Source organism: Arachis ipaensis, chromosome B4 (assembly GCF_059453495.1).
Source record: "Arachis ipaensis isolate K30076 ecotype BB chromosome B4, ASM5945349v1, whole genome shotgun sequence".
NCBI classification, from domain to species: domain Eukaryota; kingdom Viridiplantae; phylum Streptophyta; class Magnoliopsida; order Fabales; family Fabaceae; genus Arachis; species Arachis ipaensis.
The window spans coordinates 124267302-124291889 of NC_142439.1; the positions used below are offsets into that span (position 1 = coordinate 124267302).

Here is a 24588-nt window from a genome sequence, read left to right on the forward strand (position 1 = left end):
ATGCAACCATGGCTCACCCGGACATAGTCCGAAAATGGTTCAACGAACACCCTAAGTTCGCCAAGCCATGTGATCATGAAAAGTCAATATTCTCAATCAGAAAGCCCAAATTGCTACAGCGCTAGCAGGAGCCCAATCAAAAGAAACACTAGCAAAACATCTCCAGCAAATAATGCAGATGATCGAAGAAGATAAAGCACACAAAGAAGATCCTACTTCTTCAGCAGAATCCTCAAGTGATTATAATCAAAACGAAGACGAATGCTTTGGGATCAACCTAGAAGAAGATTAGATAAGCATTTGAAAATTAATTATGTAAGCATTTCAAAATTTATGTAAAAACCAAAGACTGTATGAACCTGTACTGTAGAAATAGTACCAGTTAACATAACCTGTACTGTAGAAACAATAGAATCTAGGTCTATAAAAGAAAACCTCAGCAATATTCTGAGGCAGAGTTTTAGAAACACAATAAGAGAGAGAGGTTTTAGAAACATATTGTTCTTGCATTTGTTGAAGAAGGGACTTAATCTTTTTTTGAATTTAACGCTTTTGTAACTGGGTTTCAAGGGTTTTGAAGGAGACTTCTTCTTTCAAGAAGTTAATTTGGTTAGTTTTGAATTGGAGCAGGTTGAGGGTCTTATGGGCAGGAGTTGAAACAAATTGGAAGATTGTTGGGGTTCCTCCTATATAGGTAGTGATACCGTCATATGACATCATTAAAGGAAAAAGAGCTCTAATAAAGGGTGTCCCCAAAATGACTTGATTTCTTAAATCTTGCATAAGAAGGAAAAATGTTTTTATCCGTAAAAGATCATTTTTTATGACAGCCTCAGAAAGCCTGTGCCTAATTTGTAAACGTTCGTCGTTAGCTGTACTAAGGTGCTCTGCAGTTTTTTCAAAATATTTTGTTGGGATTAAACCCTCTAGAATACAATTTTTATCTGGACCTGTATCGAACAAGGCTACAGTTTCCAAAACAAAGTCCTGGATGACAATTCGAATATTGATATAGAATTTCATGACGGTAAGTTGACTGACTAACCAGAGAATTTCTGCTATCTCATCTTCTTGATCATCCTTTAAGAGTTGGACAATTTGGTCATCCTCTTCATTTTGAAAAATTTGGTTTTGAAGATTTTGATCATTCTGAGGTTCTTCCTCAGTGTTATCAGAATCTTCGTCCAAAATCTGAGACAAGCAATTCTGGTGTTGTTGTTGTTGTTGTTTGATGAGATGAATTTCTTTCTTGAGAATATTAATCTCATTTTGGAGGTCCTAAATAGTAATAGGCTTAGAAACTTATTTTTCGAGTTTTTTGAAAATAGGTTTGATATCGTACTTGTTTTTTATAACCATGGTTTTGGTTTTGGATTTATTTTTTATTTCTAAGGTTTGTTTGAGCTTCTAAGGGAAGTATTTTCTCTGTTCAGGGTCAGAGATAGCGTTTATGGCATCGAAAAGAAGATCTTGTTCTTGTGTGATGACATTGAGCTCAAAATATTCATCAGATGATGAGGATATATCATCATCATGCTGGATATTGTTTAAGTCCTCCGAAAATTCATGCTCTAATTCTTCTTCGGAGCTTTCAAGGAGAAGGTTATTAATCTGCTCCTCAATCTGAGGGTCAAGGTTGAGGTTGTTGATCCTCTTTTTGAGCCTACAGTACTTACTAATATGACCCGGTTTTTTGCAATTGAAGCAGATAATTTGGTTTTTGTGAGGTTCCTTATCTTTGTCTTTCCTTTGTCTAAGAGGGGGCTTGTAATGCTTCCTAGGTTTCTATTGACGTGGATTTTGATCAGGCCATCGATTTTTTTGATAAGACTATTTTGTTTTTTTTTACTACAGGAGGGTAGGCCAAAATGTTCACAGAAAAAACCTAGATCTTTTTTGTTTTGGACCTTTTCACGGGCTAGTTGCCTTTGAATTTTTTCATCATAAAAAATTTTTAAGGCCACTTTTTGGACATAAGAAATTAATTGGCCATAACTTAAAGAATTGTACGGAATAATTTCATCCGGAGTTAAGCTTCTGATTTTGTCCCTAACATTATCTCCCAGAGATTTTGGGAGTCCGGCTAAGAACTTTTCTTTCCAGAACAACTGTTGGCTATCTTCTCTAGTGAAGACTCTGGTTAAGAAGGTATCTTTATACCACTTAAAATCAGACAGGGATTTACATTTGAGATTGGTGAAGTTCTTTTTTTTATTGTTTTTAATTAAGGAAGATGCATGTCTGAAACATGACATGCCTCCAATGCTTTTATGTTTTGCATTTTCATGCTTTAATAGAGTCCTTGTTAAGATATGCATAATTTTTGTCATCCATCATTAGTTTGAATTTTGTTTTTTTTTCCTGCTACTTGAATAAAAGAAAAAATGTTTGATTTAGAAAAGTGATTGTTCAATGTTGCAAAAGTTAGAATGAAAGTTAGTGGTGGTATGTGTTTGATCCAACTGCTAGCTCATAAAATAAATGCTGCATAATTGGTGCACGAAATTGTGATGTCCAGGCTCGAACAATCCCTGGTAATGGCTCCAAAGCTTGGTGCTTTGATCTTAATTCATAATTGTCACAACTTCGATACAACTAACCAGCAAGTGCACTGGGTCGTCCAAGTAATACCTTACGTGAGTAAGGGTCGAATCCCACGGAGATTGTTGGTATGAAGCAAGCTATGGTCACCTTGCAAATCTCAGTCAGGCGGATATAAAGTGATAATGGTGTTTTCGAATATTATATAATAAAATAGGGATAGTGATACTTATGTAAATCATTGGTAGGAATTTCAGATAAGCGAATGGAGATGCTTTTCGTTCCTCTGAACCTCTGCTTTCCTGCTATCTTCATCCAGTCAGTCTTACTCCTTTCCATGGCTGGCTTTATGCAAGGGCATCACCGTTGTCAGTGGCTACATCCCCTCCTCTCAGTGAAAGATATGCTCACATGCTCTGTCACAGCACGGCCAATCATCTGTCGGTTCTCGATCATGCTGGAATAGGATTCACCCTCCTTTTGCGTCTGTCACTAACGCCCAGCACTCGCGAGTTTGAAGCTCGTCACAGTCATTCAATCATTGAATCCTACTCAGAATACCACAGACAAGGTTTAGACCTTCCGGATTCTCTTGAATGCCGCCATCATTCTAGCTTACGCCACGAAGATTCCTGTTAGGAGATCTAAGAGATACTCATTCTAGCTTATTTCATGTAGAACAGAAGTGTTTGTCAGGCACGCGTTCATAAGGGAGAAGGATGATGAGCGTCACACATAATCATCACCTTCATCACGTTCTTGGGTGCGAATGGATATCTTAGAAGAGAAATAAGAAGAATTGAATAGAAAACAGTAGTACTTTGCATTAATCCTTGAGGAACAGCAGAGCTCCACACCTTAACCTATGGAGTGTAGAAACTCTACCGTATGAAAATACATAAGTGAAGGTCCAGGCATGGCCGAGATGGCCAGCCCCCTAAAACGTGATCAAAGGATCATAAGGTAATCCAAAGATGCCTAATACAATAGTAAGAGGTCCTATTTATAATAAACTAGCTACTAGGGTTTACATGAGTAAGTATTTGATGTATAAATCCACTTCCGGGGCCCACTTGGTGTGTGTTTGGGCTGAGCTTAAGTGTTGCACGTGCAGAGGCCATTTGTGGAGTTGAACGCCAGTTTCTGTGCCAGTTTGGGCGTTCAACTCTGGTTTTGGATCCTTTTCTGGCGCTGGACGCCAGATTTGGGCAGAAGGCTGGCGTTGAACGCCAGTTTACGTCATCTATTCTTGGCCAAAGTATGAACTATTATATATTGCTGGAAAGCCCTGGATGTCTACTTTCCAACGCAATTGGAAGCGCGCCATTTCGAGTTCTGTAGCTCCAGAAAATCCACTTTGAGTGCAGGGAGGTCAGAATCCAACAGCATCAGCAGTCCTTTTTCAACCTCTGAATCTGATTTCTGCTCAAGTCCCTCAATTTCAGCCAGAAAATACCTGAAATCACAGAAAAACACACAAACTCATAGTAAAGTCCAGAAATGTGAATTTAACACAAAATCTATTAAAAACATCCCTAAAAGTAACTAGATCCTACTAAAAACATACTAAAAACAATGTCAAAAAACGTATAAATTATCCGCTCATCAATAATGACAAGTTCCTTGAAGTATGAGCTGGTTTGTTGCTATAATCTTTCAATTAATGAAAATCCCTTGAGAATGAATCAAAATAAAAAAAACAAAAAGAAAAAAAAAGCCAAGAATTGGCAAAGAAACAAACAATAAGGCTAGACATCAATAGCTTGGACTCTAGGACACATGCCTGTGGTGTTGTTGTACTAGGATATGCTTGGACAAGTAGGTTCTGAGGAGTATTTTGAAACTTGGCCACTTAGATCAACTGATTTGGGATTGCCAACCAAAAGTCCATTATCAAGAGCAACCTAGCTACAAAACATTTAGTAATCCAAAGAGATGTTGGGCATCAATGATCCTAGGATGAAAATGTGAGCCATGTGTCTGTGGTGAAGAAATGTTGAGCAAAATTAAGCCAAAAGGCTACTGCAACATTTGCCACCAAGCCTTCAATAAGTAATAAGCTCTCTAAGCAAAATAAAGAAGGAAAAGCTAGCAAGGGATTAAGCAAAAAGTAAAGCATTGTAGCAGCAACCTTAGTGAACCTTTGAGGAAACATTGTTTATATAGCAGCAAGTAATAAATGAGCTACCATTACCTGCATAAAACCCCATGAACCAAGTTCAACTATCTGCTAAATAAGGACATGCATACTTCTCTGTTTTTCATTTTCTCTTATGATTAGTGCTTGCTTGGGGACAAGCAAGGTTTAAGTTTGGTATTATGATGACAAATCATCATATGCTAGCTTTGCAAGCATTTTTCACTTGTTTCATTAGGTTTTATGCACTTTCTTGCATTGTAAGTAAGTAATTTGGAGTGGAATTGCATGGTCTTATTGAATTAATCAACCACCCTTTAATTAACACAAAATCATGAGGTTTAAGCTAGAATTAATTGGTTTTTGAATGAATTTTAAACCTTGTGAATTTGGTGATACTTTGATTGGTTGTTTTGATTATTTGTAGGTGAAGAAAAGAAAATAACAAGAAAGCGTGGCCTATGAAGTATGGCAAAAGAAACAAGGAAGCATGGCACATTGAAGGAGGGAAGCCACAGCGCTCTCTCCAAGAGCTTAATGCTCTCCAAAGGAGCATTATAATGAACCAAGGAAGCAAGGGAAGGAGCACAATGCTCAGTTCATGCCAAGAGCATTATCGGGCTCCATGAAAAATAAATTCAAGGAAAAAGTTTGCTAGTGAAAGCCACAAGTTTCGAACCCATGTGCCTAAGGAAGAATGGAGCGCTACCCTTGCAAAGAAATGAGCCAAAATTGGCTGAAATGCATTCCACAAGGTTCGAACCCATGTGTTAAGGGAAGGAGAGAAGCGCTCCTTGCAAAGAAATTGGCTAGCAATGCTTCCCCAATGATTCGAACCTGGAGCCTTACCCTTGAAGCATGGATGCTGCGCTCTCAAGGAGAGCTGAGCGCAACATTGACAAGGGATTCCAAAAAGGGGATAAACTGCAGTTAATCTACCAACAATTGGGGGCAAGCCAACAAGCTTATCACTACTACACTATCAGCAAAATACTCTTACTAGAGCATGCTAAAATTGAGCATCAAGGCACTAAAAGGAAGATGACAGTGAGGGGAGACAAGCTAAGACACTACAGTCATCAACCACCCTAATGAGGGGCCAATGTCAAGCTAGTGACAATAAAAGAGCGCTCCATGGGAGGCAACCCATGATCTAAGATTTTTGCCTTGTTTTTAAATTTCATAATCTATGATCATTCCAGCATGAATTTGAATCGTATGAACTTACCTGATAGTTGCATGCACTGTTTTGGAGCATATGCCAAACTTCTAAGTTTGGTGTGCCTGAAGGCACTCCAAATTGGCTTTTCAAGCTTTCTTAGACTATATGCTTAATCGTTTTGATAAAGTATACGGCTAAACATTAAGTTCGGTGTCTACACATGCATTGATTTTCAGAAGAATTAATTTCTGTTCATGAAATCAAAGTCATGCATGAATAGATCATACAGAGTTTTCATTTTAGGAATTCATGGTAGGAAATAAAATGTGCTTTATGAATAATATACCAATTGTGATGGACTGTTTGCATTTTATATTGACTCCTTAACAAGGGACAAGTTTGGTGTTCACCAAATCTTGGTTCATTAATTAAGAAACACAATTGGTTCTTTATGAATAAAGAACATGATAAATAGTTTAAATGTCCATCACTACACCACCATGCTATATTTTCTATCCTAAGGCTCACCATTTTGTTGATTTGGTTGAATAGGAAAAAGAAGATTGAGAAAAGGACAAGAAAAGGGAGGGTCACGGCTATGACAAGTCAAGTGAGAAGTGATCACATGTGCTTAGAGAAGCGTGCCCCTTGGAAAACAAAATCTGCATGCATGCACCCTTGGACACCGAAATGCATGCATCCAATGGGGAAAGAATCCTCGTCAATCTTCAACAATGCATGCAGGCCGTTCATCTCATAAGTCTTTTATATTGTTTAACTCAATCTTCACCCTTCATTGTCCTAACCGAATTCCTCTCCAAGTGTGTTTTTGCCCAAAGCTTTAATGCCTTGCCTATAAATAGGTTGAGATACTTCATAAGCTACATACTCATACAAGCCTCCCTCACACTTATAAACCATTGCTTCACCTTTCACTTGGCCAAAAACACATTCAACAACTCCCTTCCCCAAACAACACATCATTTTCCCTTCCTCTCACAAGAAAACCGAACCTCACTTCAACCAAAGTTCACCCTTGCTTCTCTATTCTTTCTAAACCCATGGCCTCATCAAGTTCAAGGAGAAGAAAGGGCAAGGAACTAATGGTGACCGAACCCCAAACCTATGATACAAGAAAATTTAGATCTCAGTTTCATGAAGGAAGATATCATAGGCTCATGAAAACAAAGCATATCATTCATGAGAAGGGCTTCGAGCTGAGGGAAGGGGAGTACCCCATCATGAGGTAAATCACTAGGGAAAGAAGGTGGAAACTTCTATGCGATCCTCTCATCAACATTAGTGCAGTCATGATCAGGGAATTTTATGCAAATGCTGTGAAAGAGAGCAAAGGCAGCATCCCTTACAAGAGTTATGTCAAAGGTGTTGAAGTGGATTTTAGTCCATCATCAATTACAAGGGCCCTGAAATTGAGAACCATAACTTATAAAGAGCCTAGCTTTGAGGCTAGACTGCAGGGAGAGAATGACCCCGATGAGATCTTACAGGGGATATGTTTGGAAGGCACAGACTGAGAAAGAGATTCAAAGGGAGTTCCAAGCCACTTGAAAAGAATAGATCTCACTCCTGAGGCCAAGGGGTGGTATGAGATAGTAAGGAGATCTATACTTCCTACTGGAAACACCTCAGGGGTCATAATCAAGCGAGCACTCTTGACATACTGCATCTTACACGGAGGAGAAATCAACCTAGCACAACTCATAGCCGACAGTATTCAAGAGATGGCTGAGAGTACAAATAAATCAAGTAGGCTTGGTCATCCAAGCACCATTCTGAGGCTATGCATCAAAGCTGGGGTGCTCTTTGAAGATGAGGACACAGAGAAAGTAAAAAGGGAAAGAGAATCACAAAGAGAAGTATGAAAGGCATTACTGAAGATAATGATCAAGAAGAAAGACCCCAAAGGAGAAGAAGACCACAAATGGAGGAAGAGCAAACTCCTGGTGCCATAGACATGAGCCAGTTGCAGAGAGCTTTTGAGAAAATATCCCAACAGAACATGAGACAATAATAGCAATATCTAGAGCACCGGGAGCAATATTTGAAGGATAGAGAGCAAAATGAAGTTTGACAGCACAGAATGGAGGAGAGACAAGAGAACTGGCAGCAACAAATGATGGCTCAACCACAAGAATTCCAAACAAAGGTTCTTGAAGGGCAAAGAGAACAATCAACAAATCTTCAAGAGTCATACGACAAAATATTCCTGACTCATGCCAAGTATAGGGAGTACACTTACAACTTGTATCAATGGAAGAACATACATCATACCATTGGAGAGCATAGGCACTATGTGAGGATAGGGTATGATGAAGACACCCAGGCAAAGTTGGATTACTTAACCCACAGCATGCCAGCATTAAATACACAGATCAAGCCATATGAGCAATGCCGAGAGTTAGTGGACCACCAGAGAGCAAGAACCAAGACGCATTCAGCAAGTATGCATCTGAGATTGGAAGAAGCTGGACTCTCAGGTCTGATAGATCCTATCTGGGATAGAAGGTGCCCTGTTGAAGAGGCTCAGGATTACACAAAGAAGAAGAAAAAGAAGAAGGGAAAATCCAGCAGAATGAAAATGCCTGACAAATAGAGGTGGTGAAGTTCTTTTTTTTATTGTTTTTAATTAAGGAAGATGCATATCTGAAACATGACATGCCTCCAATGCTTTTATGTTTTGCATTTTCATGCTTTAATAGAGTCCTTGTTAAGATATGCATAATTTTTGTCATCCATCATTAGTTTGAATTTTGTTTTGTTTCCCTGCTACTTGAATAAAAGAAAAAATGTTTGATTTAGAAAAGTGATTGTTCAATGTTGCAGAAGTTAGAATAAAAGTTAGTGGTAGTATGTGTTTGATCCAACTGCTAGCTCATAAAATAAATGCTGCATAATGACATGTTTCTTGAAGTATGAGCTAGTTTGCTGCTATAATCTTTCAATTAATGAAAATTCCTTGAGAATGAATCAAAACAAAAACAAAACAAAAAGAAAAAGAAAAAGAAAAGCCAAGAGTTGGCAAAGAAACAAACAATAAGGCTAGACACCAATAGCTTGGACCCTAGGACACATGTCTGTGGTGTTGTTGTACTAGGATATGCTTGGACAAGTAGGTTCTGAGGAGTATTTTGAAACTTGGCCACTTAGATCAACTGATTTGGGATTGCCAACCAAAAGTCCATTATCAAGAGCAACCTAGCTACAAAACATTTAGTAATCCAAAGAGATGCTGGGCATCAATGATCCTAGGATGAAAATGTGAGCCATGTGTCTGTGGTGAAGAAATGTTGAGCAAAATTAAGCCAAAAGGCTGCTGCAACATTTGCCACCAAGCTTTCAATAAGTAGTAAGCTCTCTAAGCAAAATAAAGAAGGAAAAGCTAGCAAGGGATTAAGCAAAAAGTAAAGCATTGTAGCAGCAACCTTAGTGAACCTTTGAGGAAACATTGTTTATATAGCAGCAAGTAATAAATGAGCTGCCATTGCCTGCATAAAACCCCATGAACCAAGTTCAACTATCTGCTAAATAAGGACATGCATACTTCTCTATTTCATTTCATTTTCTCTTATGATTAGTGCTTGCTTGGGGACAAGCAAGGTTTAAGTTTGGTATTGTGATGACAAATCATCATATGCTAGCTTTGCAAGCATTTTTCACTTGTTTCATTAGGTTTTATGCACTTTCTTGCATTGTAAGTAAGTAATTTGGAGTGGAATTGCATGGTCTTATTGAATCAATCAACCACCCTTTAATTAACACAAAATCATGAGGTTTAAGCTAGAATTAATTGGTTTTTGAATGAATTTTAAACCTTGTGAATTTGGTGATACTTTGATTGGTTGTTTTGATTATTTGTAGGTGAAGAAAAGAAAATAACAAGAAAGCGTGGCCTATGAAGTGTGGCAAAAGAAACAAGGAAGCGTGGCACATTGAAGGAGGGAAGCCACAGCGCTCTCTCCAAGAGCTCAATGCTCTCCAAAGGAGCATTATAATGAACCAAGGAAGCAAGGTTTGGATGCTACGCTCTCCTTGTGAACTGAGCACTATAATGAACCAAGGAAGCAAGGGAAGGAGCACAATGCTCAGTTCATGCCAAGAGCATTATCGGGCTCCATGAAAAATAAATTCAAGGAAAAAGTTTGCTAGTGAAAGCCACAAGTTTCGAACCCATGTGCCTAAGGAAGAATGGAGCGCTACCCTTGCAAGAAAATGAGCCAAAATTGGCTGAAATGCATTCCACAAGGTTCGAACCCATGTGTTAAGGGAAGGAGAGAAGCGCTCTTTGCAAAGAAATTGGCCAGCAATGCTTCCCCAAGGATTCGAATCTGGAGCCTTACCCTTGAAGCATGGATGCTGCGCTCTCAAGGAGAGCTGAGCGCAACATTGACAAGGCTGGGAGCATAATTTGACACGGACCAAGGCAACATTGGCGCGCACAAGATAAGCCCCAAGCAGCATGATGCTGTGCTCTTGGGAAGAGCTGAGCGCGATCCTGATGCTGTCTAGGGAGCTTGTCACGCTACAAAGGGCCAAGAAAACAAGCACCAATGCTGCGCTCTCCCCATGAACCGAGCACACCACTGGGAGCAATCACCCCTGGGCCAAATTTCAACCAAAATTCCATTTAAATTCAATTCTTCACCAAATTAAAAAGCCCACTCCAATTTCTAAAATCCAAAAATAGGAAGTGTATAAATAGAAGCTAGTTTGATTTAGAGAGGACCTTTACCCTTCTTTTAGTACTTTTTCACTTTGGAATTTTTAGAGTTTTACTTTCATTTTGGGATCTCTGAGTTTTATTTTAGGAATTGGAAAGGAGAATTGATCTCTCTTCTTCCTTGTTCTTACTTCTGCACTCTTTACTCTTAGTTTTAGGATCTTGGGTGGAGAATTGAAGAAATTTTGTTTCAATCTCACCTTGAAATCTCTTTCTGTTTGTTTTTCTGCATAATTCAAGGAATTGTGATTTGGATCCAGGTTCTCTTTACTGCTTTCATCTTCCACTTCTTCTGCAATTATTTTCTACTTCTTTTGCAATTGTTCTTTGTTGGATCAAGGAAGGAATTGAGATCTAGACTTGTTCTCTAGTCTCATCCAACCCCTGAGATCTTCAACTTCCCTTTGGCTATTGCAATTGAACTATATTTTACTTTCTGTTTAGTTTCTTCAAGCAATTGTTCTTCTCTGTTTAGATCTGATGCACTTTAATTCATCCTCTACTTCTCTGTTCGTTGTCTTTTACTTTCTCTTGTTTAATTTCTGAAATCCCAGCTCCCAAACCCTTTTATAATTCAAGCAATTTACATTTCTTGCACTCTAAGCTTCTGTCATTTACATTTCTTGCAATCTAAGTTTCTGTCATTTATATTACTTGCAATTTAAGATTCAGCTTCTTTATTTCCTTTGCTCTTTAATTTACTGTCAATTCCCCCTCTCCCTTTAAATTTCATACAATTTAGCTTCTGTTGGATACAAATCACTCAAATCAAAATTTGTTCACTTGACTAAATCAACCACCTAACTAAAATTGCTCAATCCTTCAATCCTGTGGGATCGACCTCACTCATGTGAGTTATTATTACTTGATGCGACCCAGTACACTTGCCGGTGAGTTTTGTGTTGGATCGTTTTCCACACATCACTAGCTCTCTGTCTTCCAAAGCTAGGTCAGGAGCAATATTTTGGAGATGATAGTGTTGATGACGTTTAGTAAGACCTTTTCATTTTGTAATGGAGGTGGTCATGATAGGGTTGATTCTAGGTGAATATGATCCATTGTCTGAGTCTTGCGACTCTTCATGGAGAACATTAATGGACGTTTTAGCAGATTGCCTAGTAACTCTTGTGGATGATTCGGTGGTTTGCGGAGTGTCAGGGACGGTCATTTGGCTGAGAAGATGATCTATTTTGTGTACAAGTTTAGAGGTACCTAAATCTTGTTTGAAAATGAAAGATTTGAGGTTTTGTCTAATCTTTGGGTTGATCTTAAAAGGTTTAAACCGGGGTTTTTCTAGAGCTTTTGGAGAATCATGGGTACTGTTATTTGGGAAGCTGAGCTTTTGGCCTAAGGTTTGGAGATATTTGTTAGTATAGTTGGTCTGTTCCATGATATTCTTGATATCTTTAGGCCCAATGGGTTCATCTAATTTTTTGGTTTTGAAGGGTGAAGCCATGACGGGATTTTGTTTAGTATCCAAGTTATTTGTAAGAATGAACTTTTCTGTTGGGGGAAATTCTGACTTAACTAATTCCCCCTCCTGGATTTTCCAGGTGGAAATAACGTTCGCAGAATGAGATGTACTACTATCTGCTTTAAAAGGGTAGTCTATATTATTTTTTATGCTATAAGCATGGAACCATTCAAAGAAAAGAATATGCATCTTGGCTTGGTTGAGGAAGTAATAATATTGCTCCCGAAAATATGATTAAGTAAAAACCACTTCTTGCTTATTTCCGTTTTACCGATGTTCTGCTTTTAACTAACTAATTCAGTAAGGTTACGGCATCACGGGACTGATCACCCAGGGAGCCAACGAAATTGTGAAGCGGATACGAAAATAAAGGCCACAATCCGAATATCTAAAGAGCCACAAGTCGGCTTGGCAAATATCAAACGTCGAGTAAAACGGTAAACAGTTTACACAAGCTACCAAAAATTTCAAAACAACACTTTACAAGGTTAGCACGGCCAAAAAAAGTACAACTAATTACATATTACTTTCTCGAGATGTCAACAATCTGACCATCCCGGATAGTCTTAAAAGCTCCAATGGCGGAGGTGTCGAACTCTGGAGAAAGCAGCTTGACCTGGGCCTTGATCGCTTCCTCGGTCCCGGAAATCACCTCGCGAGCATTCCTCACAGTCTCCTTGTTCTTCTTCTTCAAACCAGCAACCTGCCCCTTCAGCCCCGCGTCCTCAGTCTTGGCATCACTCGCCGACTTGACGGCCTCCGCTGCAACAGTTTCACCGCGAGCAGAGTTGAGTTGACTCTCCAATGTCATCTCTCGGTTAGTAAGTCAGGCCACCATCTCGTCGGAAGTTTTTAACTTCTCCTCCGAGGTGGCTAATCTCTCCTTCAAGGCTCCCACCTCAGCTCTCAATCTTTCGACCTCTCGCAAGGACTGACGGTACTTCCCGTCCAGTACCCCGGCTTGGATTAGGATGGGCTCCGCCCTCCTTGCGATGGTCGCAGCTCTCAGCATGCACTAGTAGATCCACCTATCCTAGGCACCAAGATCCCCCTCATGGAAGAACTCATCGGTGCCCGACATGAGCTGCGAGTCAATGAAACCCCCGGCGTCGAAATTCTTCTCCATAATGGTAAGCGACCCCTCAGGGCTGGAGGTTGACTTCAGCTTACGGGGGTTCTCGACTCTCGCCACGTCGAGACCTTCCCCGGTAGGCTCTACCTCAGGAGGGACCACACTGCTGCTAGGAGTGGCCATTGCACTGGGGCCGGTAGGTTCCGGAGGGGGAGGTGGAGCTGATTGCACTTCAGCAGTAGGGGAGGACGGGGGTCGGCAGTATGGGTGGCGGAGCTGTCCTCACTATGCCCAGGAAGAAACTGGGCCATTAAATCTTCAAGTCCGATTTTCTCGGCAGCCATGGATACTGGAGTAACGACACACAACAACTTGTTAGTAAAAAAAAAAGGAGAAGAGAAAGATAGGGGGCAACACTAGAACCAGCCGACCACTAACCTACATAGCTTCTACCCATCTCCCGGTCACCCATCAAAAGGTGCGGGTTGACAATGTTTTTATTAAAAATAGCCAACAACACGCCAGCTATATTTTTGTTCTGCTGGGTCAGCCCTTTGTATGTTACTTTGGTAAAGGCATTGGACCCAGCCCCAAAGCTCCAGTAGGTCGGAATATGCCGTTCCCCTTCCAAGGTCAACCAGAAGGGGTGCTGAACTTCGGCAGGCTGTACTTTAAAGAATTTCTCTTTGAAGCCATGAAAGGAATCTTTGAATACCCCGAAGATTCGCCTGTTCTGGGCAGCCCGGAAGGACATGAACCCCTTCTTGTGCCTCCCCTCTTTGGAAGGGTTTGTCAAAACGAAGAGCCACAAAAACACTTCTACGGAGGCCGGCAACTCCAAGTACTCACAAACTATATCGAAGCATCGGATGGCGGCCCAACTATTTGGATGAAGCTGTGACGGCGCCACATCACACCAATTTAGAAGCGCCATCAGAAAGGGGGAGAAGGGGATGCGAACCCCCAGGGCGGTAAACATCGCCTTATACATCCAGATCCAGTCGGTGATTCGAGGAGTGTTTAGGTTGATGTGGCATATCCGCTCATGGTCCATAGGGATGAACACTTGGTAGCGTTCCTCCTCGGAACCTCCCCTGCATAGTTGGTCGGTCTGGCAGAACTCCGTGAGCTCCTCCAGAGTTATTTGAGAGGACATATCCTTCACGTCTTAGGTAACCCAGGCGTATCGGTCAACACAGGGCCTCGTAAGGGGAAGTTGCGCTATACCTACAGTGGGAGCACCACTCGAAGTCAGGCTAGTAGGTCGGAAAACCGGGAAAACTGAAACTAACGCTATACAGTAAGCCTATCTACAGTCAAACAAAGGCTAAAAACCAGAAATCTAATGGTAACCTCCTCTAAAGCCTAACTAACAAGCAATGTGATTCAAATAAAATGCATGCATAGCCTAAGAACTATAGAAACGCAATAAGATGACAACAATAAAACAACAGCAGCAGTAACAACAACAATCATTCATTTGCAATGAAAGAGGAGACGCTTACCAGAAAGGAAGTTGTCAAGTGATATTGGAAAATTCTGAGGAATTAGAGGCGGACCAGCGCAATGGAATCCAGGAAACTCGAAAGGAAAATGAGAAGAAGCAAAGCAGAAGCGGTTCAAAAATGAAGAAATGGAACGTGAAAATGGGAAAGAGAAACTAGGAATAAAGGAATAATTGTCACTGAGAAGCGCGAAGGTTAGGGGTAAAATGGACTTTTCATCCAGATTTTCAAAGCAGTCATAATGGCATTAAATGCCAGGTGCGGAGAATGAAGCAACGAGTGACATCTCTGGAACGGACGAAACCCACTCACGCGTAAATGGCATGCCCCCATCACGAACGACCGATATGGCGAGAACTCAACCAAGGTGAAAGTGGCGCACGCGACAATGGCTGGCACGTTGGGGTACTGTTTCGGCCCAGCCCAGCTGGCCCAATGCCGGGTCTGAGCGGCTGGCCGACCCGACGGGTTAACAAAATCCGAACCGGTGGGCAATCCAAGCATCCCTCCATGAGGCACCTAGCAGCTGGGGAAGGAAACTTCCTGGAAAGTGGGACTGCCCATGAGGAGCCCACCCCAGCACAGACTATATAAGGGAAAGGCCCTACCCTTTTCCAGAGGTATGACACCTATCCTTTACTTTTTCTGCCACCTTGTATGGATTCTGACTTGAGTGTCAGAGTCCCTTTTGCAGGTTGTTTCCCCCCACGTCACACCAACCAGTCGTTAAGATCCTCGAGCCCTCCTCCTCTTTCCGCCACACCAGTCTGTGAGATCCAGTCACCCGCGAACGATCGGGATCTAGATCCCCCGTCAATCCAAAGTACCCAGCACCTCTGACCTGTTCAGGAACCGAGCAACTGAACACTATGTTTTGTATGTTTTTTTTCTTAGGATTTGGATGATTCTTTTTATTAGTTTTGGATGATTCTTTTTCCTATGTTTTGTATGTTTTTTTCTTAGGATTTTAGATAATTCTTTATCTTATGTTTTGGTATTTTTATTTTTTGGAGTTTCGAAGTTTTTTTTTTTTTTTGGAAAGAGGAATTAGGGTTTGTGTAATAAATGATAAAAGATGAATTAGAGTAAGAAGAGGTAATTAATAATTATTAATTTTGTATCTTTTAAAAAAATTAAATAATCATTAATTAATGATAATTAATTAGTATAGAATACAGTTTAAAAATATTTGTTAATTTATTATTGGTTAGACCCTGTTAATTTTCTAGCGAAATTGTCTATCTATATACGCCATCGTTTTGGTAGATCATCTCATTTTTTTTCTTTGACTTATTAGTTTACTATAGTAGGATGCCGATTAAAATTACAATATCGAAAACAATTACCTATGTGACTATCCAAAACTAAAGATCATAAGTATTTTTTTTGTTCCAACACTCTAGAGAGTTTAAAGACACATGGGGCTTTCTTATGGAGAATTTGTGTCAAGGATTACGTATTGCATTCCTCGTGTAATTGATGTTTAAAAGTGGCAACTTGTTAACAAAGAAGAAGATATACATTTTAACCAGAGACAAATTTAGGGAAAACAACTTATTGATATGTATTGAGTTTAATAATTCACCTACTAGTAGCTAGTAGGGGTGTTCAAAACTAATTCGGACCGAACAAAACTGATCGACCGAACTGAAAAAACCGAAAATCGAATAAATCGAAAACCAAAAAAACCAAAAAAAAATTGTGTTTTGCTATTTTTATTGCGGTTCAGTTCGATTTTTGGTTCTGACACTAAAAACCCTAACCGAACCGAATCGAACTGGTTTAAAAAAACTCAAACAAAACCAACCCTCCCCCACCCCCCCCCCCCCCCCCACAATGTGACCTGACGTAGCCGCCAACCCTCCCATGCTTTGCGCTCTCTACTCTCAAAACCCACTCCCACTCTCGCAACAGCCAGCACCTCCCACTCCCAACCTGCGTGAACCCCTTCCTTCCACCATCTCCCTGCGCCGACGAACCCCTTCCTCTCACCACCTCCCAGTGCCGCCGAACCCTTCCAGAGTTTCAGTCTTTCACACAGCACCGCCGAACCCTTCATCCCAGCACCTCCTCGCAGACAGCACCAGCCAACACCATCGTCGCGGAGCCAGCACCACCCCCGCCGCCACCCACAGCATCGTTTCTGGCCTCGCGGAGACGCGGATAGCACCTGCCACCCAGCCACCGAGTCAAGTCAGATATGGAGCCTCCAATTCAGGTATTCAATTTCTGTTCAATAATCATTTATTCATTGTTGTTAAATTTCTATTTTAGTGTATATTTGTGGCTGACTTTTGTTCTTGGTTTAATTTGTTGTTGATTTTTGTATATTGTTGTTCAATTTCTGTTTCAGTATATATTTGTTGCTGGTTTTTGTTCATGGTTTAATTTATTTGTTGTTGATTTACTGAAATTGCTTCTGATTGTTGTTCATGGTTTAATTTACTTGTTGTTGATTTCCTGGAATTGCTTCTGATTGTTGTTATGTTGTTTACTGTTCATGGTTCAATATTCAAGCTCAGAGGATGTCCTTAACAATTAACCTAGAAAGCTCTTCCTTAACAATTAACATAGAAAGCTCTTCCTTGCTTTGGGTGGTTGCATGCATTTTATGAATTATCCAATTATCTAATATCTAGTTTTGTTGTTTTGCTTTTTTTTTTATGTTTGTTGAAATGAATGCGTATGTGTATGTTAGATTCCTTGCATTAGAGTGGCAGTAACTACTAGAGGATGGTTATATTAGAGGATGGTTATTTTATTTAAATTTAATCTGCTTGATCATTCTATTGTTTTGAGTAATTTGTTTAATGACTTTTGTTAGAAAGAGGAGCAACATGTGTTCTGTGGGAACCTATTGATATGTTAGAAAAAAATACTATTAATCATTAAACTATGGAGTATGGAGTAGCAAGGAATTTACATATGTATATTTAATTTAGAATTTGCTTTGAGCATAGGAATTCACTGTTCAATGTATTTGATTAGGGAAATTGCTTCTGATTATTCAATGTATTTGTTTAGGAAAATTGGTTCTGTGGTTCACTGTTCAATGTATTTGTTTAGGAAAATTGCTTCTGATTGTTCAATGTATTTGTTCATTGTTGGTGAGCATGTTGAGAACTATCACTACCACTACTGTTGGCATAATGTTGCGATCAAGTATCTTTCATTAATGGAACGAAGTGAGGTAATTGTTTCGAGATGGTACAGGCAGCTGCGGGATGCATAAACAGTGGTCAGAATCTTGCAATTGATTGCTTTTCTTGTTGTAAATTTGTGGCTTTATTAATCTGGTAGAACTTGAAAAGCTTTATTAATCTACCAAGATTATGTGTTCCATTTCTTCGATCAGCTAGACATACTTGTTCAATGATACAATTAGCTTTAGATCTCCCAATTGCTTGAAATGTTTGGATCTCTGTTTGCAGATTTTATGCATTCAGTTGAAAAGAGTTCATATGAACAACTTTGGAGAACCTATCAAACTGCAGGTATTTTTAATGTTCAGTGAATCATGATGTTTATGGGCTAGAAAGATCCTTTCCTATTATTTAAATCTGTAGAAATTTACAGGATACAAAAATAAAAAATAGCATATAAATGGTCATGAAAGAGTTTTTGTGTTATGATGATGGATTGATGCTGCGCCAATTCCTCTTCCAAATGAATCTACAAGCATCAGATCTCCGACTGCATTGCCTGCTGCGCCAGCTCCTCGTCGAAACACTGGAAATTTATATTTATTTTTTGTTGTGTTGACTATTGAACTTTTAAACTTCTTTAATTATTGAATGTTAATTTTTTTGTCGTTTAATTTCATTGGATCAAGACTTTGTTAGTTATTTTGTATTTGTGTTTGTTGATTTCAACGTGATGACATTGTGACATAGTATGGTGATATTTTTTTTGAATTGATTGAAAAATCGAACTAAACCAAACTGAATTTAATTAGTTTGGTTTGGTTCGGATAGTCTCGATAAAAAACGAACCAAACCGAACCATATATTAATTAAACGATTGGATCGGATGACTTTTCTCTAAAAAACCGAACCAAACCGCACCACGAACACCCCTAGTAGCTAGTTGTTAATCACTACTTCTATCACATACTTGGGGTTCAAGTCTCATGTTTTGCATTTTCAACATTAACAAAGTGGTTTTTTTTTTATGGACAACCATTTTGTCAATGCATCTTTTTTTTTATTTTTTTTTGTATTGTTTTTAACCATTTTGCTCAATAAATCTTTTCTTTATTGTTTCTTTCATTTTTTAAATTTTTTTCTTAATTCTTACATCTATTACTAAATAAAAAAATACCTCAATATAATTTATAATAAATCCTAATTGAATAATAAAAAAGTATATATATAAAAATTAAATTATTTTAATATTTGTTTATTTTCTCATAATATTAAAATAATATGTTAAATAAATTGTTTATTAATATGAATATTTTATATATCTTATTTACTAATTTATTTTAAATACATGTATAAGAAATATTAGAACAAATGATACATATTATTTATGCTTTATTCTTTAATAATATATTATAAAAATTAGAATTTCATGCAAAAAGAAAAAAAACTTTTGATATATAAGTTTTTTAAAAAGTATTTTTAGTTATAAATAATATTAAATATAAAATTATTAATACTATGGGGTAAATCCAAGCATACTCATAAAAGAGAAGGTCACATTCAAGAAAAGATCAGATTCTATGAATGTTTTATAATTATTTTTCGACAGACCTATAATATGTTCAACACAGAGGTCGTCAGTGGAACTCTTAACAAAGTAATCTAAGAATCTGGTACTCTTTTCCTTTCTAATACTAGAAAATTTCATAGATCTAATCAGTTTCATTTCTGATAGGCAGGATCCTCAGATAAGAGGCAAGCCTAGAGCATACGTGAAATTAAGAAGTAAAGATAGGCATATTAAAGAATCAAACTTTTAGAGAGAGAGAGAGAGAATTTTAACAAGTATTCATGATGAGTATTTCACAATGAATTTTTTATTGGAACTAAGTTGTTCTTTTACAAGGATGCGCGCCTCTATATATAGAAGTTTTCTTCTAATAAAGACAATATACGTGGCAGATAAGAATGAATCTTATCTCCAGCTACATCATTATATAAGGACAAGCAACTTTAGACAAACCACTAAGATACAGGCACGTGGAGGATAAGAATAAAGATCCTATTAACTCCATTATTGCACATTTATTGCACACTTATAATTATTTGTTGACTAAAGATCAGAACTTAGTGATGGGCTCATGCTCCGTAATGTCATCTATTTGTTCCATATGAAGAGCAAGCATGATCTCATCTTCTTGATGAAAATAATAATCACCAAATTGTTCGTAAGCAGTTAATGGCTCTTCAGTTGGTTCTTCAGTGTCATCGTCAATTATTGCATCCACGTGTGTTGGGCTAGATAAGAGTGGATAAACTCTTGCATCTCATTCTTCTTCATAATTGTAAGTGTTATGAGAAAGTGGTGGATTATCCTATGAGTTTGAGTCATGTTTGGCAAGATTGTTGAGACAAATTTTTTCATCTGTGGGCTACATCTTTGAGTACCCTACTATGCTGATATTGCATCTTGTATAGAGGATTTTTTGCTTGTAATGTAACTGTCTCCTCAGAACAAAAGAGCAATAAAATTTATGCTTCTTTTTATGAGGGATATTCCATATTTCATGAGTCTTAAGTGCATTGTAAAGTTTTTCTCGTCAGGATGGAATAGGGACAAATATAGTCATAAGTTGCTCAAGAAATAATCTCGATAATTGCCTATCACAAAGTAGGTGATTCATGGCAAGAGAAAAAATAACTATATTGAGCAGAAAGTGTCCATATGAACCATAACATTCTTTTTAAAATTGGTCCCTTGATGATGGGAATGATGCATATCGAAGTATCGAGGGTTGGCTGTTATTTTTGTAACAAGGAGGAGTTTGTGCAGCTAGTAAAATAGATATTATCGGGTTAAAGTTTTGACTTCAATAAAATTTGAGGACTAATTTAAAGAATAAATGATCTTTTAGAGATGAATTTGATTATTAACCCATACTTATCATGATTTAGTCGATGAATTTTTTTATTGTGCTTTTCTATAGTTTGGATTGCATGCAAGTCGTTCGTTTTTATATTAGGGCATCAAAATTGTATTGGATTATCTTACAACACTGATTTATGTACATGAATGTGGATTTAAGTTTTATATATATAATTTATGTACATCCATATGCATAAAATTAAGAACATTAAGGATTAAGTTTATTTTTTTATTTTAAAAATTATTATTTTAGTATTATACATATTTGTTTTGTTGCAAGTTTAATTCCTTTTATAATATATTGTGAATTTAATTTTATTTCACAATGATATTAATAATTTTTGTACCTGGATATATGTATAACTAATAAAGATTCACAATAGTATATAGATGTTATATATTATACCTAATTATTTTGTTTATTATTTTTGTGTTATATAAGCATTTAGTTTTGTTACATAAGAAAATTAGTAACAATTTAAATTATTATATCCATCATTTTTATAAAGTTTTAGTTTTAAAATAAATTGATTGAACATTATGCTGTCAAAATAGCATTTTTTTTGGAAAATTAATTTATTTTAAAACATTAGGAATATAGTGATATGTAATTCATGTGAATATTAGTCCGCCCAAAAAAAGATCTATATTTGGCCGAATTACATACGCATTTTTTATGGTAACTATATGCTTGGGTAGCTAGTTAAAAATAAGTTAATGCTTATTATTTATGCGAACAATAATCGGCCCAAAAAAATTTATTATTTGACCAAATAATAAAATTATTGAACCTTATGTTTATTTTTTATTTAATTACTCAACCATTAATCGGCCTAACCATTAATCGGCCTAAAGGACGGTTGATGTTTGGCCAATTGATAGAAAATATATATGTGGTAATAAATACGTATAATTCTCAAGTTTTCATGTGAATAATGAGTCAATTCAAAAATAGACTTATTGTTTGACAGGATTTTGTTGAGAATATTTGGTAAACCGTACTAAATGAGTCGATCCAACATATATTGTATAGACATATCAAATCCTAAATTAGTTTTGCACATATCTTGAATGCATTTAAAATTTTAAATTGTTAATTTTTTAATTTAAAAACTTTAAATCATTTTTTTTTCAAAATCGAATATATATATATATATATATATATATATATATATATATAAAGATAATTAACTATATGAGTATAATAATACGAATACACTTATTTGTATTAAATTGAACTAAATATTTAATTTAAATTATATTTATCAAAATTTAAAATTAAAATTTTGATAATTTTAAATTTTTAAATTATTTAAATAAAATTAGATAAAATAAACAAATTAAATTAAATCAAATCGTAACAAATTTTAAGTACATTAGCTAAATTGGTTTTTACTTTATTCTAAATACATAACACTCTAAATATATAGGAAAAATCACCCATATAAACCATAGGCATTAAAAAAATTATGTAGATCACTTAAATCAAAATAAGTTATGCACATGTCCCTAATGGACATTCTTATATAAATCGATATAGATAGACTCGAATTAGCCATGCTAGTACTAAATCGAATAAGTATCAATCGAAACAGTAGGTACAAATATAAATCGAAGGAGGTTGATTCAATTTACTCAAATCCCTAGTAGATCGATTAAGGCAAATTCGATTTACTCATGCTAATAATAAACAAGTAAATCTATTGGTGGTACTTCGATTTACATGGAGGGAAGCCAATAAATAAAACTACACGGTTCAAGTCGATTTAGTATGAACATACAAACTTATATAAATGGATGGAAGCTAATTTGATTTACCATGGTGCAAACGTATATAAATAGCTGTTGAGTGTGAATTTTTCATCATAGTGAGCCTCACAATGGCTAGTGATGAGAGTTTTTTAGTTTTGGTGCACTATAGAGGATCGATAAAAAAAATATGTTCCGGAATTAAGTTTACTGATAAGGATTCACTTAGTGTTTTCCTCAAACCTTCAACGAGTTTCACCGAGTTTCAGAATACTATAATCCGAAGACTGGGGCTGCAAGGCGTGAAACGGGTGGAGAAGTTATTCTACAAAATTCTGATTTCCGTTTTGTGAGATGATGTGAAGTATGATTCGTTCGTCATAGGCAGTGACGAAGATTTGCAAGTTCTGTTCCATTGTTGCCGGCAACTCCTGGAGGTGAGGACCCCTGAGCTGTTGGCCAAGCTTGTGGATGTGGTCTCTAGTTCAGGAGGTTCTAAGTGGAATCCTTAGCCTTCTGCCACGATAGCCTGCTCTAGTTTGAGACATGTTAGAGCCTCTTTGTCTCTGCCCGTACTTGAGCCTGAGGCAGTTTTGGTTGCCTCGCCATCCATTGTTGCTGATATAAATCGCACTCGTGACGGAGAAGTGGGTGACACTGGACCCTTCAGTGATGTTGCGATTGCGATGGCCAGCATTCCTGACGTGGTACCAGAATTCCAAAAGAGTGGAGCACTGGATGGTGTAGATGATGTATTTCAAGATGAGGATGATGATGATGTGGAGCCCACCACTATTGCCGATGATAGCAATAATGAGGATGCAAGGAGTACTCCAGCTGGGAGTGGTGGAGCGGCTAGTTTAGGAACTCCGCAGTATCCCTCGCACTTTTCAACTTCAGACTTGGATGCCATGAGATAGCAGGGAGAACCTGCCGTGCCTCGAGGCTTTGGGACAAGAGACACACATGATACATGAGGACTAGCTGAGTTTCAAGTTGGTTAGCAGTTTCAGGATAAAAAGAAAGTCGTGATGAGCTTGAAGATTTACAGCATCCGACGTGGGATTGAGTATAAAGTGTTGGAATCCGATTATCGCAAGTACCATGGGAAGTGTAAGAAATTCGGCAACAGGTGCACCTGGTTGATTTATATTAGTCGCCGGCAGCGCAGGAGTATTTGGGAAGTAAAACGGTACAATAGACCGCATACTTGTCTGGCCACTTCGATTTTCAGTGATCACAAGAGGCTTGATTACCGTGTGATCTCAGCTTTCATATCGCTTATGATTAGAGCCAATGCTGCCGTCTCGATCAAGGTACTACAGAATGCGACAGAGGCCCATTTTGGTTTTAGACCAACTTACATGAGGGTTTGGATGGCTAAGCAGAAGGCCGTGGCTCAGATTTATGGAGACTGAAAATAGTCATATAATGAGTTCCCGCGATGGGTGCTAGGTGTGCAGATGACAATGCTGGGTAGTGTGGCAGTGTTGAAGATGAGTCCTGTGCAACTAGGTGGCCAAATCAATGAGGAGCAAGCTTATTTTCACCATCTTTTTTGGACATTTCCACCGTGTATCGAGACCTTCCAACATTGCAAGCCCCTAGTTAGTGTCGACGGTACCCACTTGTACGAAAAATACGGTGGTACAATACTAATTACGATTGCTCAGGACGGTAATTCCAATATTATTCCTGTTGCATTCGCACTTTTGGAGGGTGAGAATGCAGAGTCGTGGTCGTTCTTCTTATCCCACCTCAGCAGCACGTAACGCCTCAACCAGATATTCTAGTCATATCGGATAGGCACAACGGGATCAAGGCTGCACTAGAGGCTCCTGATGGGGGTTAGCTTCCGCCTAATGCATACATGGCATTTAGTATCCGACACGTGATGGCGAACTTTGCCCTCAGTTTTAAGGGGCAAGGATGCTAGGAGGTTTCTAGTGAATGCTGCTTATGCGAAGATCGAGGTTGAGTTTGACTAAAACAACATCAAACCATAACACTCTTTGCACCCTGCTATCCCATAGAGTGTGCCAACTCTATAAACTAGTGGAAAACCATCGATCGCTACCTCTGTCATCCTTCGACATTAGAAAATCGATGTTCAGTGTGGGTCACGACTGATGCTGTACTCC

General features: G+C 38.1%; 1 protein-coding gene and 1 pseudogene across 4 annotated transcripts; both read left to right on the forward strand.

The window, feature by feature from the left end:
• The first annotated feature begins 16467 nt into the window (after window positions 1-16467).
• Window positions 16468-18517, forward strand: LOC107636801 (uncharacterized). Of its 4 annotated transcripts, none has more exons than XM_021121571.2 (3): window positions 16468-16847; window positions 18061-18123; window positions 18196-18517. In XM_021121571.2, exons 1-3 carry the CDS (start codon window positions 16496-16498, stop codon window positions 18216-18218), a joined length of 438 nt encoding a protein of 145 aa, XP_020977230.1. In that variant the 5' UTR covers window positions 16468-16495; the 3' UTR covers window positions 18219-18517. The 4 variants fall into 4 exon arrangements, 2 of the variants coding, with proteins under 2 accessions (XP_020977230.1, XP_016195769.2); XM_016340283.3 differs by having other exon boundaries at window positions 18206-18517; XR_015881405.1 differs by lacking the exon at window positions 16468-16847 and adding an exon at window positions 17729-17867 and having other exon boundaries at window positions 18206-18443.
• Window positions 18518-22572: 4055 nt separating this feature from the next.
• LOC148569078 (uncharacterized) lies at window positions 22573-23367 on the forward strand (annotated as a pseudogene).
• The last annotated feature ends 1221 nt before the right edge of the window (window positions 23368-24588 follow it).

What these genes read in the sequence shown, in the direction of transcription:
- LOC107636801 (XM_021121571.2), top strand. Translation starts at nt 16,496, where the DNA reads ATGCTTTGCGCTCTCTACTCTCAAAACCCACTCCCACTCTCGCAACAG. An exon ending in ATATGGAGCCTCCAATTCAG is followed by an intron (nt 16,848 to 18,060) that starts GTATTCAATTTC and finishes CTCTGTTTGCAG; the next exon opens with ATTTTATGCATTCAGTTGAA. An exon ending in GAGAACCTATCAAACTGCAG is followed by an intron (nt 18,124 to 18,195) that starts GTATTTTTAATG and finishes TTAAATCTGTAG; the next exon opens with AAATTTACAGGATACAAAAA.